Source organism: Eschrichtius robustus, chromosome 3, assembly GCF_028021215.1.
Source record: "Eschrichtius robustus isolate mEscRob2 chromosome 3, mEscRob2.pri, whole genome shotgun sequence".
In the NCBI taxonomy this organism is placed as follows: domain Eukaryota; kingdom Metazoa; phylum Chordata; class Mammalia; order Artiodactyla; family Eschrichtiidae; genus Eschrichtius; species Eschrichtius robustus.
In genome coordinates this window covers 164,856,234-164,877,048 of record NC_090826.1, presented here as the reverse complement: position 1 = coordinate 164,877,048, position 20,815 = coordinate 164,856,234, and the positions used below count along the sequence as shown (strand labels likewise).

Sequence of the window (20,815 nt, the reverse complement as noted above, 5' to 3'; positions counted from 1 at the left end):
TGCACTTGAGAAGAATATGTATTCTGCTGTTGTTGGGTGGAGGGTTCTATATATGTATCTGTTAGTTCTAGTTGGTTATATTGTTGATCAAGACATCTATATGCTTATTTATCTTCTGTCTATATGTTCTATCCATTTTTGGAAGTGGGGTATTAAAGTTTCTAACTTATATTCAAGAACTTTTTTTCTCTTCAATTCTATTGAAGAGTATTCTTAATGAAGTAAAGATTCCTACAACCTTTTAAAGGGGCCAAAATAAGTTTCAAAATTTACATGTGTATACCTTTAAATCAAGAAATTCCACTTTTAGAAAATATCCTAAAGAAATGATAGTATGATAATAATAATAGCTAACAGTTATTGAGCCTTTACTTTGTGCCAGGCCATGGGCTAAGCATTTTAAATGCATTAACTAATTTATTGGGTAGTTTTATTATTATCCCAAATTTCCCAAATCTGTAAATGATGCAAGAGATTATGAGTGTCTAACATGTAGGTAAACACATGTGACTCAAGTTTTCAATGAGCAGTGTTTCTTACAGAAGAAAATAAAAATCAAACTAGTGGACAGAATGGTACTGAGAATTAGAAAACCTGGGTTTAAATTGTACCCTATCATTTAAGACTATAAAATCCTAAACTCATCTGAGTTTTGCTTTCCTCAAATGCAAATAATCTCTAAGATTTCCTCCAGTTTGCACTTTGTGATTCTTTTGTTTACCAAAATCACCTAAGATAGTGCTGGAAACAAAGTAGTCCCTGACTGAAAGTTATTTGAGACGGTAATGTAATGACTTCTATACACTAATCCTGCTCTAGAAGCATAGATTATTTATAGAAGAAACATCTCTATTTTGGAAAGCTAACCAAGACTGTGCAATCATGATTAATCAAAACAAAACAAATAATATACCAGTCTATGTTCTCAATAAGCTAAGTCACAGTTTAGGTGGGGAGATATTTTGTGAATAAATAATTATAATAAGAGCTATTGTAAAGTTATTAACAAAATTCTATAGCAGCAGAGAATAAGGAATATTTAGACTTCCTGAGATGACATTCGACTTCATTCTTATATTTGCTGGATGAATAAGATACTAGACTAGGCACGCAAGGAGCGTGTGGAGGTGGTGGCTGGCAGACAATGCAGAGGACTCGGGATATGCAAAGGGTAGAGTCAAGAAAAGGCAGACATCATATTAGATTATTATTTAGTGTTATAGAAATATGACATCAATTAATCCTAATTCTCTCACTTTGACATATATAATATTATTATTATAGCTAATAGTTACTGACCACTTACGATACGGCAGCTTACATACATGTACATGTACTCCTTACATGAAACCAATGAGATAGGGTTTTACAAATGAGAAATTAAGGTCCAAAGAGATTAAATGTTTTGTCCAGCATTACACAGCTGGTAACTGATGAGGCTAGGCTTTAAAACCAGATAGTCCAACTCTAGAGCTGGCACAAAGATTTCCCTTGCTAAGCACTTCTGCTGAGATGTTTAAATCCAGGCCAATTATTATCTCATCCCACTTAACAGAAGTATCTGCAAAGCTACCTCTGAGCCTCTCCTAAGTCACTTAACAAGACAGAGGATCTGGACATCTAACCATGCCTCCCATGAGATTACCAATATATCTTGTCAAGGTATGCAGCCCTTCATAAATATTTTAACTCCTTCCTGAAAGATTTCTTCTCCCCACTAAATACAGCCTTCCCTTTCCTTACAGCGTGATTAAGAAGTCTATACCAGCTTCCTATTGATAAGAATGAGAATTAAGAATACTATGTTTGAAGGATAGCTAGTTTTTACTCTACACCAAAAAGAGAACATAACATAGTCCTGTTAAGCAGAAAGAGGAGAAAATTAATTCAACTTCATAAATATGAAATCAAACGATACCTTCAGTCCCTCTAATTCATTTTCCAGTTGCTTAGAATAGTGCTCGCTCTGTTCGCGCAATTTCCTGTCTTTAGATGCTTCAGCAGCTACAGCTTCTGTACGAACTTCCAGCTTTAAAATAAAATGAAAAAAGCAGATTTCATGGTTATAACTGTTTCTCCAATAAAATGTTTCCCCATGGGAATTTACCTTGCAATAGATAGATAACTCAAATGTTGAAATTCATATTAAATCATATTACCAAACTAAAAAGAAAAAACTTTTCAAAAATTAAAGAATGAAATATATATTATTTCACTAGTCTGAAAAAGCAGCTTTAATCACTACCCCATGGGCACTACAAATTTGCCTGACTACTAACCTCTGTTTTGGCTCTTTCTGTTCTGCGCAGTTCTTGCCTTAAGCTTTCAACTTTTTGCATCACCAGGTCCACCTCTTCTTCCTTATCTCGGACATGGCGAGCAAGTTTCTGTTTTTGGGTGTGCAATTCTGTTAGCCGCTCATTGATCTCCATGAATTCCTGCATGGCCAGTTTCCTCTGACAGTGTGCGTCTTTCAGCTCTTTGGATTGGTTTTTTAATCGCTCACTAGCCTGGACTAGTTCCTACAGTTTTGTAGAAAGAATATAAGTTACCAATTCTGCAACCTAGGGACCAAATTTGGCCATCAAAATATTTATCATGAAGTCAAGAAGAGCCAAAATTATTCACCTCAGAACAAAATTAAAAGAAATGAACTACTTTTGAACAGATACTAGGAGCACGGTGCTCTGTCCATATTCTCAATTCCTTATGCTAACATGCTAACTGCAAAGGAACAACTGATTTAACCTTCCAGTACCTTACTTTCAATAAATAAATAAATAAATAAATAAAGGTATAGGAATACAAGATACAATGGTAAAGATAAAGATCTTGTGAAATTTAATGGATATCTGTGAGATTTTTAAAAATTATATCAAATGATTACAAATGATAAAAACAAGGGTTGTATTTGATGTGGAGACTAACTCTTGGGCCAGCAGCAAAGAGAAAAGCTAATTAAAGTGAGAAACTTAGAAGGAGCTGAAGTAGACTTGGGTCAGGAGAACCACCTGCCTCCCAGCAAAAGGAAATGCAAACCTTCTTTGAGGAAAAGAGTCTCAATGATATCTATGTTTTTTTTTTTTTTTTAAGAGCATACAAATACGAGCTCACAACCATAGATTTCCCAAACACCCAAAGGACAAACAACCACAAGCAAACATTATAGACAATAAAAATAAACCCCAATGGTATTTGGATATTAGAACTATCAGATACTGATAAGATTGCTATACATGTAATGTTTGAATAAAAGGAAATCATAAAAATAGGAAAATGACAAAAGACTATTTAAAATGATGAGGCAAAAAGACTACGAAAAACTGTTTACAAAACATTGTATAGAGCATTTAGAAATGAAAAAATGTAAGTATTAACATTAAAAACATGAATCCACCAATATAGAAAGCTCTACCTTTATGAAGAAAAATATGAAGAAACTCAAACCCAGAAACTAAAAAATAAAATATATAACATTAAATAAAAATTAAAAAAAAAAGAAGTCAGAGGGGAAAAAACACAAATCACCTATTCCCCATCCTCAAAAAGGAAAAAATAAGATAATTAGAGCAGACATCTAAGAAGTAACAATAGTAACAGGAGGACATATTTTTAAAGAGATAATAATTAAAATTGTACACACAGAAAAATTACTTTTGAAGTATGAGGCTAAAAAATAATGAGATTCATACAAACACAAATTGACAGAGCTTACCACAACCAGATCTGAACTTAAAGGAACCTCTAAATATTTATTTCAGGAAAATGAAAAATGATTTTAGAAGGAAGGTCTAATGAAAGAGAAGTGGAGGGCTAAGAAATTGGTAAACACAAATATGAATGTAAGCAAACTTGTGTATAAGACTGTATTATTGTCTCATTTGTACAGTAAACAAAAAGGACATAACTAACATATTGGTCCAAAAAAGCACAGTAGTTGGGAAGAAGCAATAGAGTTAAAGGTCCTCAAAGTGTTTGGGAGCAACAGTTTAAGATACTAGGTTGGCCAAAAGGTTCATTCTGTTTTTCCCGTAAGATGGCTCTAGTAGCGCTTAGTTGTCTTTAACTTCATTCCAAACAATTTTGTTAGATTTTCTTGTGACACCTGTCGTAACAGTATACAGTTAAAAAAAAACTTATCAAAACTGGTGAATTTTTGTGTAGCCATTTTAATACTGAAGATGGAAGAAAAAAGCAACATTTTCAGCATATTATGCTTTATTATTTCAAGAAAGGTAAAAACTCAACTGAAACACAAAAGAAAGATTTGTGCAGTGTATGGAGAAGGTGCTGTGATTGATTGAACGTGTCAAAAGTGGTTTGCGAGGTTTCATGCTGGAGATTTCTTGCTGGACGATGCTCCACAGTCAGGTAGAACAGTTGAAGTTGATAGTGATCAAATTGAGACATTAATTGAGAACAATCAATGTTATACCACACGGGAGATAGCCGACATACTCAAAATATCCAAATCAAGCGTTGAAAATCATTTGCACCAGCTTGGTTATGTGAATTGCTTTGATGTTTGGGTTCCACATAAGTTAAGCAAAAAAAACCTTCTTGACCGTATTTCTGCATGCGATTCTCTACTTAAACATAATGAAAACATACAGTTTTTAAAGCAAATTGTGATGAGCGATGAAAAGTGGATGCTGTACAACAATGTGGAAAAGAAGAGATCGTGGGGCAAGTGACATGAACCACCACCAACCACACCAAAGAATGGGCTTCATCCAAAGAAGGTGATGTTGTGTATATGGTGGGATTGGAAGGGAGTCCTCTATTATGAGCTCCTTCCAGAAAACCAAACAATTAATTCCAACAAGTACTGCTCCCATTAGACCAACTGAAAGCAGCACTCAACGAAAAACATCCGGAATTAGTCAACAGAAACCGCATAACCTTCCATCAGGGTAACACAAGACCACATGTTTCTTTGATGACCAGGCAAAAACTGTTACAGCTTGGCTGGGAAGTCTAATTCATCTGCCGTATTCACGAGACATTGCACCTTCAGATTTCATTTATTTCAGTCCTCACAAAATTCTCTTAATGGAAAAAATTTCAGTTCCCTGGAAGACTGTAAAAGGCACCTGGAACAGTTCTTTGCTCAAAAAGATAAAAAGTTTTGGGAAGATGGAATTATGAAGTTGCCTGAAAAATGGCAGAAGGTAGTGGGATAAAAGGGTGAATACGTTGTTCAATTAAGTTCTTGGTGAAAATGAAAAATAACTCTTTTATTTTTACTTAAAAACCGAAGGCACTTTTTGGCCAACCCAATATTAAATTTTAAAAAAAGGTATTAAATTTAGACTTTGTTAAATATACAAAAAATTCAATACTACTAGAAACTGCTAGAATGAGTAGTGAGCAAAATGAGAACAAGAAAACAAAAACCTCGATTAAAAATCAAGAAAAAAATTTTCAAGATGAAAAGAATTCTGGAGGTTGGTTTCACAACAATGTGATGTACCTTACACTACTCAATTATAAACATAAAAATGATCAGGATAGTAAATTTTATGTTATATATATTTTGCCACAATTAAAAAAAAGAGCAAACTCAGCCATAAAAAGAATGAAATAATGCCATTTGTAGCAACATGGGTGGACCCAGAGACTGTCATACTAAGCGAAGTAAGTCAGACAGAGAAGGACATGTCATATGATATTGTTTATATGTGGAATCTAAAACAATGGTAGAAATGCACTTAGTTACAAAACAGAAACAGAGTTACAGATGTAGAAAACAATCTTATGGTTACCAGCGGAGAAGTGGGGAGGGATAAGTGGGAGACTGGGACTGACATGCACACACTACTATATATAAAACAGAAAACTAATAAGGACCTACTGTATAGCACAGGGAACTCTGGTCAATGCTCTCTAATGACCTATATGGGAAAAGAATCTAAAAAAGAGTGGATATGTGTATACGTATAACTGATTCACTTTGCTGTACAGCACTAAGTAATACAACATTGTAAATCAACTATACTCCAATTAGAAAAAAAGAAAGAGTGAGAAAGCAGATAAAGATAAGCATAGAAAATGCATGACAAACAGAAAACAAAAAGTGGTAGAAACATGTCCATATAGATTAGTAATCAAAATAAGTACAAAAGGAATAAGTTCACCAGTTAAATGCAGTTTGTTATACCAAATTATGATACAAAATCTAGACTTAAATAGAAAAAGCATTATTATAGCAATGATAAAATTCTATTCACTAGAAAGAAATTCCACTCTAAATTTTTGTGCATTCCATAAGATAGACTCAAAATATATTAGAAAAAAAATTGCTAGAACTTCACAGAAAAACTGGTGAATACATCATCATGAGAAAATCCAATTTCTCAATCATTAATAGATAAACCAAGCAGTTAAAAAAATAGTGAATATAAAGAAGATTTGAAAAGCTCAATTAATAACCTTCATGTATATTTGGAAGCTTGCATCCGACATTGGGAAACACATTCTTCTTAAGCATATATTGAATATTTAAAAATGAAAAGGTCTAGATCATGCAGTAATTCTCAGAAGATTTCAAAGAACAGATATCATACAGATCAAGTTCTTTAATAATATTACCATTAAGATAGAAATAAAAGATAATAAGGCTAAATTCCATAATAACTCACAGATCAAGGAGAAAAATCATAAAGGGTATTAAAATATTTAGAACCAAAAAAATTTTAAATACACAAAACAATAAAAATGTTTAGTAAAGACTAAAACTTGGGGATGCAGTAAAACGGTATTGTATATACACAGGGGGAAATTTATAGCCTGAAATACTTATACTGAAACTAAAAAAAAGTTGAAATTCAGTGAAATTCCACATAAAAGGTTAGAGAGAACAATGCATTAACCGCTTCCCCCAATATGATAATATGATGATAATAAAGAACATAAATTAATGAAAAGGAAACATGAGAATAATGAAGATCAACAAAGCCAAAAGCTTGTTCTTTGATCTCACTAAATATCTGGTGAGGTCAAACAAGGGAACAAGAATAAATGCACAAAGAAATAATATGAAGAAAGAAGGAGAGGTTATAACTACAAATCTAGGAGAAATCAAAAAAGGTAAAAGGATGCAATGAAAAATTTTATGCCAACAAATTTTTCAACTTAATGAACAAATTCCTATAAAAATAAATTTAGCAAAACTGTTTCAAGAAGAAATAGAATGCCTAAGTAGTCCTATAACAATTAAAGTAACTAAACCAATAGCTAACAAAAATTCCCCATCCCCCCAGTCGGAAAAAGTCTCCAGACTCAGATGGTTTTACAGATGATTCCTCCAATGTGTTTCAAGGAACAAAACATTCTTCTTATACAAACTTTTCTAGAGAACAGAAAAAGAGGCAGTGCTACTCAGCTAACTCTATAAGACCAGTATAATCTTGATACCAAAGGAAAAAAAAAAAAAAAGAGAGAGAAAGAAAAAGTCCAGAAAGAGGAAAAAAAAAGAAAAAGCCAATCTCATTGAAGAAAACAAATAAAAAATCCTTAAAAAACCCAAAGACATTAGCAAATCAGGTCAGTGATATTTGAAGTGGGTAAACATGAACTCTGGAACTCAACTCCCTGTGTTGAAATTCCAGTTCCCCCACTTTCTAGCCCTATGATCTTGAGCAAATGTACCTAACTTCTCTGTGTGGGATCTCACCATTTATAAAATAAAAACACTACTACTACCGCTGCTGCTGCTGCCGCTGCTGCTACTACTAATACTTAAATCACAGGGTTCTTTAAAAGATTAAATGAGCTAATAAATGTAAAGCACTTAAAGCAGTACTATTAGAACAGATGCAACGTAACTGTTACCTATATTATCATATTAATATTTAGGAGACAATACATGGGCAATTCAGTTTTAACCCAGAAAAGTAAAAACGGTTTAACGTTAGAAAAAGTTTATAAATGTAAGTCATCAAACCAATTTATTTTTATTTATTTTTGGCTGAGTTGGGTCTTTGTTGCTGGGCGTGGGCTTTCTCTAGTCGAGGCGAGCGGGGGCTACTCTTCATTGAGGTGCGTGGGCTTCTCATTGCGGTGGCTTCTCTTGTTGCGGAGCACGGGCTCTAGGCTCTAGGCTTCAGTAGCTGTGGCTCACGGGCTCTAGAGCACAGGCTCAGCAGTTGTGGCGCACGGGCTTAGTTGCTCCGCGGCATGTGGGATCTTCCCGGGCCAGGGCTCGAACCCGTGTCCTCTGCATTGGCAGGCGGATTCTTAACCACTGTGCCACCACAGAAGCCCCAAACCAATTTATTAAAGGAGAACAATCACATAATTCCATCAATAGATATTAACAAATTTCTAGAAATTTTTTGCAATACTGTGCAAAAAAACCACATTTAATAAAGTCAATACCCATTTTTAATAAAAACGATTAGCAAAATAGGAATAGAAGATAATTTTCTTAACCTGATAAAAAGTATTTACCTAAAACTTACAGAAAACATTATTATTTTCTTAGAAATCAGGAATAAGATAAGGATGCCTGCTATCATCACTTCTACTGAATGTTGTATTTGAGGTCCTAGCTTATACAGTAAGACAAGGAAAGAAATTAAAAAAAAAAATAAAAATCAAAAGACAAAGAAAAAAACCTGTCATTTCATAAAACCTTAAAGAATCTCAAATATATTACAATTAATAAGAGTTTAGCAATGTTGCTAAAACAGAATCAGTAAGAAAGTATAATTTTAAAGGTACCATTTAAAATATGAAAACTTACAATCATAAATTAAAGGAAAGGCAAACAAGACCTGTATAGAATTTTATGGAGAAACATTTTAAAATACTTTAAAGATACAGAGAGATATACCATGTTTGTGGATAAAAAGACTGTGGGACTGCAGAGAAAATAATTTTATGTTTTTGTACAGTTAGGCCTTTCTAAGCAAATTTTACTGAAACTTGGAACATGGGTTAAAAGCAAGCCTTGTAAAGTAATTTATGACTAATTTAGATACGTAGTGAGAAAACTCCAAAGAGATTTAACTCCTGGACTTTTGTGTTTACATTTCAAGGAGGGTTGGAGAGAGAGATAAGAGCCTGTACCAAGGAGTTAATCTCTTTATAGAGCTGGAGACTTGGACACATCTTTCCACCGGAGTGACTTATTTATATTCCGAAGGGTCTTAGATCCTTCTCTTTAGGTTTCCAGGGAGACCCGCAGAAAGGTGGGTAGAGATAGAGGGGAAGCAGGAAGCATCTGCCTCTCTCCTCTCTGTAAACACCCTGATTCACTATTTCAGGGCTCTTTCTCTACCATACAGCCTCCATATGTGTACGGTTTTATCCAACCAGCTCTCATTGTGTTGCCCTAAAGGGTAAGAAGGGGCATACAGGAAAGCCACGTGGTTTTTGTTTTGTTTTGCTTTTCTGAATGTAAATCGTAATAATCTTTCCTTGCTCTTGAAATCTTGTGTGCATTTAGAATGATATTAATAAACATGGATAAGAATGTAAAGACTCAATGTTATAATGATGTCAATTCTCCTGAAATTGCTCTATGGATTTAATGCAATTTTAATCAAAATCCCATCACAGTTTTCAAGGAATAGAGAGTTGAGATATAGACCCAATGCATAAGTGGAAATTTAATATCTGACAGAGGTGACACTGCACATCACTAAGGGAAGGAGGGCCTATTTAGTAAATGAACAACTGGCTAGCCATATGGGAAAAAGTGAAATTGGATCCTTATTTCATATGATGCACAAAAATAAATTTCTGATGCATTAAAAATTTAAATATGAAAACCAAACTTAAAAACTTCAAGATAAAAATTTAGGAGAATTGTTTTTTACCTCAGATTTCTTACATAAGCCAGCAAATGCAATAATCATAAAAATGTAGATTGATGAATTTGACTACATTAAGACGAAAAACTTTTGTTAGTCAAAAGCTCCCATAAACAAAATGAAAAGACAAGCCACTAGCTGGGAGATATCTGTAACATACATAATTGATAAAAGATTAGCATGTCCAGAAAATTCTTACAAACCAATAAGGAAAAGACAAACAACCCAACAGAAAAATGTATAAAGTATATTAAGAAGTATTTCACAAAAGAAGAAATATAAATGATAAATGGACATGTGTGAGGATACTCAGCGTCATTAGTAATTAGAGAATGCAGATTAAGACCATACTAAAACATCATTTTAGACCTAAAATGTCAACTTAGATTAGGTTGGCCAAAAATAATATATCTAGTAATATGAAGTACTGTTGAATATAAAAACTCCTGTACACTACTGGTAGGAGCATAAATTGGTACAAGCAGTGGAAAATGCTTTGACATCATCATAAAAAATACAGTATTTCCATCGCATATGACCCAATTATTCTATTCGTGTTTGTGTCTGGATATATGTTCAAGAATGATCACAGCAGCATCATTTATAGTAGCTATTAATTATAAGCAACCTAAATGTCTGCAAAAAATTAGATAAGCAAATTGTGGGTGTTGACATAATGGTGTATTTTATAGCAACTAAATGAATGAGCAACGGCTATATAGACGAATCTTAGAAACAATCTTGAGTGAAAAAAGCAAATTGCAAAAGATTGCATATACCATTTTACAAAGCTCAAAAAAAGCCAACACTAGTATACTGTTTAGAGATACACTAATATGTGATAAAAATTTTTTAAGTAAGGGAATGATTAACATAAAATTCAGAACAGTGATTACTATTGTCAGGGAAGTGATGAGAAAGGAATAGGAAATGACTACCCAGGGCTATGTCACAAAATAGGTAATGCTCTATTTCTTAAGTTGGATGTTAGGTTCATTTTATTATTTGCGTCAAAACTTATATAATGTTACGTTTATTTTTTTATATGCATCAAATGAAAAGAATCTTAAAAAGAATATCTGCTGCCTGTAGGATATCAGGCAAATCATTTAAAATTCTTTATCAATATGACGTGTTTCATTTCAGCACTACCCTCTTCTCAAAATATACTGAAAGGATTTTTAATATTAAAACTTATTAAAAATTGGCCAAGTACCTGTTACTATAAATCTAGATATCAGATGCTCATCCTTATTATGTTAACCAAGTTTGTTTGAGTAATCCTACCTTTAAATACATAACAGTAACCATTAATATAATATTATTAAAACAAATAGGACCTCTGTTATAAATTCCAAATATTATTAAATTGACCATGAATATAAATGAATCTATACAAAACACTGCTTGAAAGCACATCAAGAAAAAAGTAAAAATATACTAATCTCATTCACTTTGACCTTCATAGCTTTCTCTGTTAATCTTTTTGATTAGCTTCATCGGCAAAAGGTTATTTGTTTTATTTTTAATTACCTCCATTTCTTTATGGGCAGCAAGACTTATAAGTCTTCCCCAGAAGGACTTCATCTGTTTTATCAATGAATTATATACAACACCATTGAATACAATTTATACTATGCCATAAAGCACTCATTTCTTTTTTGCATTGGCTAGTATTAATTCCAACATTCTAAAATTTATTAATGAAATGCAAAGTACACACAGCATATCACTTAAGTAAAGTATTTTTCTCTAGTGCTCGAATATTATATATCCTATTGGACTGTGTTACTGTGTCCTAGCTATTAATTAATTTTGTTGATGTTTATAGTAATATTTACATGTTCACAAAGTTCTCATGAAAGTAACTTCAGCTTATTCATCCATGCTTTGAAAGATAAACTGACATCTAAAAAAATGATTAAAGAACTAAAGAAATTTTCTATCATAATCTTTAAAGAACGTTCATATTAGCAAGTCACAATGAAAATATGCCTGTATTTTTCATTTTTCCATAGACAATAAACAGATTTTTACTATTCTCTCACTTCTTCATAATATTTCTTTTACAATAACATTTACTTTCAATCAAGTCCTTTGATTATTAACTCTCTAAAAGAACAAAAGATTCTGAACTTTGAAGCCTCGAAAATTTAGAAGTTTCTTCATAACTAGCCATTCATCAAATGTCATACACCAAAATAATTCTTAAATTTTTAAACCATCTTTTTACAAAGTATACTATATATTATTGTAATTCCTTATGAATGCTTTCAATATACAAATTAAACAAGATTAAGAATTCAGAAAAGGCTTTAACAATCTATCTATGTATTTTTACCTTATTTAATTCTTCCCTTTCTTGTTGTAATGTTTTGATTTGTTTTTCATAAGCCTTGATTTGTCTAAAAGCATCATCTAGTTCTCGCCTCACAGAATTAGCTTCTTCAAGTTGCTGTTCCAAGTGACTTGATTCTAAAAACAGGAAACAATGTTTCTTTTACTATTTGCATAAAAATAAATACTGAAAACCAAGGTTTAAAGCAACTAAGTTATAAAAAATAAAGTATTTTGAAATTGGTATTCAGCTTATCAACACCACATGCCACTGACTCATGAAAATTAAGTGCTTATCAGTTCACTGTAAAGATGGTGAATAGGTAATGCCAGGATGAAGAACAAATTTTAAGTGCAAAGTTTTTGCACAGAACTTATGTGCAAAAATGCCTGCATATCTATTAGGAAAAAAAAGACCATAATTCCAAAAAACAGTATCTTCAGAACCAATTAAAAACTTAAAACTAACAAAAAAGAACACGACCAATCAAACAAAATAGATAAGTTTTCCTCTACTGTTAGTTAGCATTCTTCTGCTGATACTACTCAAATTATTGTATGATGGTTTTACTTCTAACGTTGTGGTTCCAGATCACCCCATCTGGTTTCACTAGTGGTGATTTGAAGAATAAACTCTGATTTCTAAAAGCAAATATTTGAAATAGGCTCAGGGAGTTGAGTAACTTGCCTAAGGTCACATTGCTAAATGAGTATCAGAGCTAACTACAGCCCGCCAGTCTTACATCAACCTCTCCAACTTAAAAAGTAATGTAATTAAATGATGTTTAACATTATAAGTTCAGAAGAGTTATTATAAAATAAAATAAAATAATTAATCTTAACATATGCTTAAATAAAATTTAATAAATTGATATGAAATATCCCTGGCATCAAAAGTAAATTAGCAAATTAAAGAATTGAAGCCAGTGAAAACAGAGAAATCTAACACATTCATTGTTAATTTTGTTCTGGATATTTTCTATTCTTTACAGCCTTGTTACTCTGAGTGTCATCCCCAGAGAAGTAGCATTAGCATCCTCTGGGAGCTTGTCAGAAATGCAGAATCTCAGGCCCCACCCCAGACCTAAAGAATCAGAATCTGTATTTTAACAAGATCCTCAGGTGGCTCATTTGCAAATTAAAGGCTGGGAACAAATGCACAGAGCATTGCACACTGTTGAGTATGATGCTTTCAATAAATGAAGAAGTGTTTATAATACATTAGTTCTATTGAAAAGAGCATTTCATTTGTATAGACAAGTCCTGTAGTCAAGAAATAACTTAAATGTATCCATGTATTACACACTAACTGGTTCTAGATTCCTTAAATAAAATAATTTACTAATATGCAGTGCCCTAAACTTACAGATTTATTAAAAGCTTATTTATCTTAGGTATTAGTTTTTAGCAATTTTGAAAATATCTGCAAAGTTGCATTTGATTAGTTTTCATTTTGTCTTAATAGTATGTATTAAGTGTTTTCCTTGAAGAACAATAAAACATATCAATGGATGTTTAATCTTAAGGATCACAGGGTATTTAGTCTCACAGTCAGAAAATTACATTTTATCATTTTCTCAAATTTCAGCATTTCATGTGGGAATATTTCTGTTTATACTAATTTTTCTTTTAAACATGTTTAAATTTTTTTTGTTGTTATTTTAACTTTTCAGCATTTTTACGATTTCAATGATTTGTAAAGTAGGTATAATTTAGTTTGTTATTTCTAATAACTTGGAGTCAAAATTTAGTATGTGACACAGCTGATTTCTGGGGTCATTTTAATCAAATTTTATGGTTAAGGTATATCAATCTAGAGTAGTAACATGGTACATTTAGTAATGCCTTCTGAGAATGCTCACTTCCTTTCTTCTACTTTGAAAAGTTCTTCCCTAGCATGTTAAAACTTTTTGCAAATTATTGAGTCATCCATTTATCTAAACTGCTCTGTTAGAAACAAAAAAAGTGTCAATATTTCATAAAATGTCTGCATCATATAAAGTTTACAGCAAAATGTATTAAATGTGATAGCTTCAACAGTCTTTAAGGATGTTTTTATTGTTTTATTTCAATATAGGTTAAATTTTAGTTTTATCCCAGCCATTTCATGTTGGCAGCTTTGCCATGGAGTTGTTAAGCAGATAATACAAAATACATGTCAGATTTTCATGACTCATATTTCAGACACTTTAAAAATGACTAAAAAACTCAAAATATTCATTTAGACAACAACAACAGGTAAATTATGAGACGTACATGAGGAAATGTACTGGATAAAGAAGTTGGAGAAGACAAACCCAGCCAATTACTTATAAAACCCTCTAATATGGAGAAAAATATAGCACTTGTAATTTGGAATACACAGAATTTTGTATCCCCCAAAGATAAAAACCCCAAATCAAGAAAAATTCAGAATGTATTGAACTTTGGCCAACTACTATAAAATGGCTCAGGCAGAAGAGCCTTCACTTTCACTACAACAAAAGTAAATTCGATTAAAATTTTGAAAGAAATCCTCAAAGACTATCAAAAATGTCTATTAAATATATGGCAACATGACTAGCCAAAACATTTAGATGAAGTTATTAAAAAACTATTTTAGTGATTAAATAGAAAAGCAGTACTAGGGAAGTGAGCTTAGCTCATAGCAACAAAATGGTTCTTAACTCACTGCTGCTAGTAGAATCCTCAAACTCAATCTGTTAGTAATAAGGATTTAATGAGGGCACAATACACAGGAATTTTCTTTGCACTGTGTGGTATATAAGAGAAATATAAAATACGGTCTCTGTTTTGAAGGAGATAGGAAGACAAGAGTAACACTCTTTAAATCATAAAGCAGAAAATCAAATACGAATTGTGTGGCAGGTTATATGGATGATATAGGAATTAAGAGAAGGGCATGACTAAAGTGGCACTCACAGCGGAACACTGATAAACTGCAGAGGGACTGAAGCTAGAGTCAGAAGGAGGTTGACAGAACAATCAAAGCACCTCTCTCTCTGATACACAAGAGCAGTGTCACAGCTTTTCCGTTATGGTCTTATTTCTCAAATAATCCATAACTCTTCTGATGTGAAGAGATTTTACTTCTAACCATGATGAAGGAAAACAGATTCCCCTATTATCTTCCTCTCCATTCACTATTTTTCTCCTTTACTTACATACTGTAGGACAGTATTGTGTGTGTGTTTGTGTGTGTGTGAGAGGGAAAGAGACAGAGACTGAAAGAGAGAGAAAGGGGACAGAGGGAGACAGAGAAAGGGTGGTTTCAGTGTAGAGTTGGAGAGACACAGACAGTACACAGAGGTGCAAACCATAACCCTTGAGGCACTGTATGGCAATTCCTAAAAAATTAAACACAGAATTACCATACAATTCAGGAATTCCACTTCTTATTATATACCCAAAAGAAGAGAAAGCAGGGACTTGAACAGATATTTGTACAGTCATGTTCATAGCAGTTTTATTCACAATAAACAAAAGGTGGAAGCAACCCAAGAGTCCATTTATAAATAAATGGATAAACAAAATATGGTATATACATACTGAGGAATATTTTATTAAGGTAGGAAATTCTGACACATGCTATAACATGGATGAACCTTGAATACACTACACTAAGCGAAATAAGTCAGTCACAAAAGGACAAATATTTTATGATTCCATTTATATGAGGTTCCTAGAGTAGTCAAGTTCTAAGAAACAGAAAGTAGAATGGTGGATGCCAGGGGCTAGCGGGTGGGAGGAATAGGAGTTATTGTTTAATGCGTAAAGTGGAGATGGATGGTGGAGATGATTGCACAGCATTGTGAATGTGCTTAATGTCACTGAACTGTACATTTTAAAATGGTTAAAATGATCATTTTTATATTATGTATTTTTTACCACAATAAAAAAGATTAAAAATGAATTAATGAATGATATTGAGGAGATGGAATAAAATCTAGAGTATCACTGGGACTAACACATGATCAAGAAAACAGTGCTTGGGAAGGAAGAATACTAAAAAGAGGTATATAGCCTTTCTTACAACATTATTTTCACTGATTCTATTCCACCTCTGGGAAATGATAAAAAATAACGAATAGAGTAATCCTATAAGCACTGACTTTACGGAGAAGGTAGGAATAAAGTAAAGGAAGGGCATTTCAACCAGTAATTTAATGGTAATCAATTTCCCCAATTAGGGTGATGCCAGGGACCATTTATTTGTATGTAAGGGATGTGAGCGTGTTGGGAATTGCCTGTAAAGACACAATGTAGGAAGATACATTAGGAAGTGGTCAGAGATTTCCAAGAGTGAGGTTTCATTTAGTCGTTCATTCACTCATTCATCAACACAAACATTGATTTAGGAGTTTTTATGTGCCAAGCATCATTATAGGCACTTCGATATTTCAATGAATAAAATACTCAAAGTCCCTGTTTTCAAGGAGCTTATAGTCTAGTGGTAAGGCGAGGGAAGTAAAGCAATTTTAAAAATGTGTCAGTGGTGAAAAGTTTTATAGAGGAGTAGAAATTTACCAGGTGAAGAGTGTTTCCAGCAAACAAACAAGCAAAAAGAAAGAAAGAAACAAATAGATGTTTAGACAGATGGATGGATGGATGGATGGATGGATGGATGGATGGATGGACGGATGGATGGATGAAAAAAATGAATGAAATGGGGGTGAAGAAAAAGAAGACTACATAAAAAAACAACAACCAAATATGTGAAAAACCTGGAGGTGATTAGGTGAAACTAAAAGTAGTTCACCATGGCTGGGATCAGTGGGTGAGGGAGTAATAACAAAAGACAAACCTAGAGAGGAAAATGCATGCAAGATAATGAAGGACCCTGTAATCAGAATTGAGAAATTTTAATTTTATCCCAGAGGCAACGGGGGTCCTCTGAAAACATTTAAGTATGTATGTTGAAGCTGTGATGTGATCAGATTTATATTTTAAAAGCTGGACATTATATGTAAAATAAACTAAGAAGTTTGAAATTGGAGAGAAAAAGGATGACTGGCCAGGGACAATGGAACCTGACACAGTGTGTCAGGAACATTGAAACTACACAGTGTTAAGTTCCCTGGGTTTTCTTTTTGGTTCTTATTTCACAGACTTAGAGCTGAAGAAGCCAGCAACCCAGAAATGCCAACAGAAGCAGAAAACAAAAGCCTGAACAAAAGGCTACTCTTTCTAGCCAAAGAACCAAGAAGGCGGCAAACTAGCAAGACAGAAAAGTTTTAGAAAATAACCATTCTGCTCAAGTTAAACACCACAGAAAACATTGTGGCCCGATGACCACCTGTGTCAGCGAAAGACAAGTGAGGAACTAGATTTCCAATCACATGAGGTTTTAATGAAGTGCCCAAACACACCACGAGGGTAATTAGAGAAGGGGGTCCAGGATTTTCAACCCCATTGGCTGGTAACAAGCCCCTTCCCACACACAGTGTCAGTGGAGACCACATGGGGAACCAGGACTTCCATCTCCACCCAGCATTAATGAGGATCTCCCCCTTCTCCCCACTGGGGTGGTATCAGAAGAGAGTAAGAACTTTCACCATTGTCCAGCAGTAATAAGGCCACCCCTACCACAGTGTCAGTGGAAACCAGTCAGGGGGCTGGAAATCCCATTCCCTTCCAAGAATAACAAGGAGCCCTTCCTTGGGTGTCAAGGAAGGTCAAGTGGGGAAACTGGATTTCTACCTCAACCTGGCAGTAAGGAGATGGCAATCCCCTTCCCACTGCTGGAATGGTGTCAGGAAAAGCCAGCTAAAATGGAAGGTTTAAATAAGATCCAGAGTCATTCATCAAACATCACTCATCCTACCAAGAACTAGAAAAATCTCAACTTGAATGAGAAAAGAAAATCAATAGATGCTGACACCAAAATAACAGAGATGTCAGAATAATCTGACAAGATATTAACACAGTATAATAAAAATGCTTCAATGAGCAATTATAAACATATCTGAAACAAATGAATAAATAGAAGACCTGAGCAAAGATACAGAAAGTCTCAGCAAAGAAATGGAAGATTAACGAAGAAGAAAATGGGAATTTTATAAATTAATAAAATAAAAATCTTGGTAGATAGATTCAGCAGCACAAAGGAGGGATCAGAGGGATCTGTGAACTGGAAGGTATAACAATAGAAGTTAACCAATCTGAATAACAGGAAAGAAAAAACAGAATGGAAACAAAAATGAACAGAGCCTCAGGGACTTGTGTGATGATTTACAAAAGATCTTACACTCGCATCATCAGAGTCCCAGAAGGAGAAAAGAAAGTAGGCAGGTCTGCAAAAGTACTTAGAAAAATAGGGTCTAAAATAATTCCGAAATATGGCAAGACACATAGACCTACAGATTCAAGAAGATGAACAAACACCAAACAGAATAAACCCAAAGAAATCCATGCCAAAACACACCATTAAACATCAGAATACTAAAGAAAAAAACTTGCAAGCAGCCAGAGAAAAACAACTTCTTGCGTAAGGGAAAAAATACTCAGAATAGCAGTGAATTTCACCTCAGAAAACATGAAGACTTAAAGGAAGCAGCACAGTATTTTTCAGATGCTAAAACAAAAGAACTATCAATCCAGGCCCCTATGCCCAGCAAAAATATTCTTTAGGAATAAAGGGAAAATCAGGACATTCTCAGATGAAGAAAAATGAAGAGAATTTGTTGGTAGCAGACCTACCTTTTAAAAATGGCTAAAGTAAGTTCTCTAAATACAAAGCAAACAACAAAACAAGGAACTCAGTAATATCAGGAAGGAAGAAAGAGCATCATGTAAAAATATGGGTAAATAGAATAGATTTTTTTCCCCCCTTAAGCTTTCTAAATTATACTTCATGGTTTAAGGAAACACTATAACCTTGTCTGATGTGCTTCTAAAACATCTGAAGAGGAAATAATTGAAACAATTATATAATAAACAGGAAGAATAAACAATTGTCATCAACATAAAATAGACTGTTATAAGATATTTTATGTATGCCTCACAGTAACCACAAAGCAAAAACCTTCAGTAGATACACGAAAGAGAAGGAAATCAAAGCACCACTATGGAAAATCATCAATTCACAAATGAAGTCAGGAAGAGAGGAAGAAAGGAACAAAGGGAGTGTAAAACAGCCAGAAAACAATTAATAAGATGACATTAGTAAATCCGTACCTACTCAATAATTATTTTAAATATAAATGGATTAAATTTTCCAATAAAGACCTCAAGTGGCTGAATGGATTAAAAAAACAATACCCAATTACATGCTGCCTATGAGACTCACTTCAGCTTTAAGGACACACATAGGCTCAAAATTAAGGGATGGAAAAAGATATTCCATACAAATGGAATCCAAAACAGAATAAGGGTAGCTACACTTTTATCAGACAAAAGAGAGGTTAAGTCAAAAATAATAACAAGAGACAAAAAAAAGTTTATTATATAATAATAAAGGGGTCAATTCATCAAGAGGATATAACAGTTAAAAATTTTTATGACCCCAACACTGTAGCGCCTGAATATATTAAGCAAATACAACATATCTGAAGGGAGAAACAGACAACAACACAATAATAGTAAGGGACTTCAATATTCTGCTTTCAACAATGGATACATTATCTAGACAGAAAATTGATAAGGAAACATTGGACATAACCTATACTTTAGACCAGATGGATCTAATAGATATATACAAAACATTCCATCCAACAGCAGCACAATATACATTCTTCTCAAACACACATGGAACATTCTTCAGGATACATCAAGTTAGGTTACAAAACAAGTCTTAACAAATTTAGAAAGAATGAAATCATACCAAGGATCTTTTCCAACCACAAAGGTATAACACTAGAAACCAATAAAGGGAAAGACTGGAAAATTTCACAGAAATGTGGAAATTATCACATTAGTAACCAGTGGGTCAAAGAGAAATTAAAAGAGAAATTTCAAAAAATCTTGAAACAAATGAAAATGGAAAAAATATACCCAAACTTTTGGAATGCAGCAAAAGCAGTTCTAAGAAGGAAGTTCATGGCAATAAACACCTACTGTAAAAAAACAAAACAAACAAAGAAAAACAACCTCAGACACCTAACTTTACACTTCAAGCAACTAAAAAAAGAATAAGGATATTTATATCAATCCTTCTCAAACTCTTTCAAAAAATAAAAAAGGGAATACTCTCAAACTCATTTTATGAGGCCAGCATTACAGTGATACCACAGCCAAAAGCAAAAATCAACAAATGGGACTACATCAAACTAAAAAGCTTCTGCACAGCAGAGGAAACCATAAACAAAATTAAAAAGCAACATATGGAAAGGGAGAAAGTGTTTGCAAATCAAATCTTTGACAAGGTGTTTGTGAAAGTTAATAAAGGGAAGTCTCACTAAAATGGAGTTGGGAGGCCAGAAGGGGGAACTCTCACACAGTATCTCTCTTCATCAATTACAGGAAGAACTGTCAATTACAGACACCAAGAACAGAATCATCAATTACAGGCCCCAACAGGAAAGACAGTACATCACATCTCCTATAAGAAATCAACTACCCCAGGAACTAAGCCAATGAGAAACCATCTTCACCCTGAACTCTCACTTTTCTCCAAAGGGCTTTCATTCAAAACAACCTTTCCCAACTTCATTTTTCTCTAT

The 20,815-nt window shown here is 33.4% G+C and overlaps 1 protein-coding gene across 7 annotated transcripts in view; it reads right to left on the bottom strand.

Moving 5' to 3' along the window:
• CDC42BPA (CDC42 binding protein kinase alpha) overlaps window positions 1-20,815 on the bottom strand; it is a 320,607-nt gene that overhangs the window by 111,274 nt on the left and 188,518 nt on the right. For 5 of the 7 annotated variants that reach the window (XM_068541725.1, XM_068541720.1, XM_068541719.1 and 2 more), the window contains exons 12-14: window positions 12,160-12,293; window positions 2,280-2,522; window positions 1,919-2,029 (exon numbers count right to left, since the gene is read on the bottom strand). In XM_068541725.1, coding sequence (XP_068397826.1) covers window positions 1,919-2,029; window positions 2,280-2,522; window positions 12,160-12,293 — 488 coding nt within the window. The remainder of the gene's footprint in view (window positions 1-1,918; window positions 2,030-2,279; window positions 2,523-12,159; window positions 12,294-20,815) is intronic. The other 2 variants (XM_068541722.1, XM_068541723.1) reach the window with 1 other exon arrangement.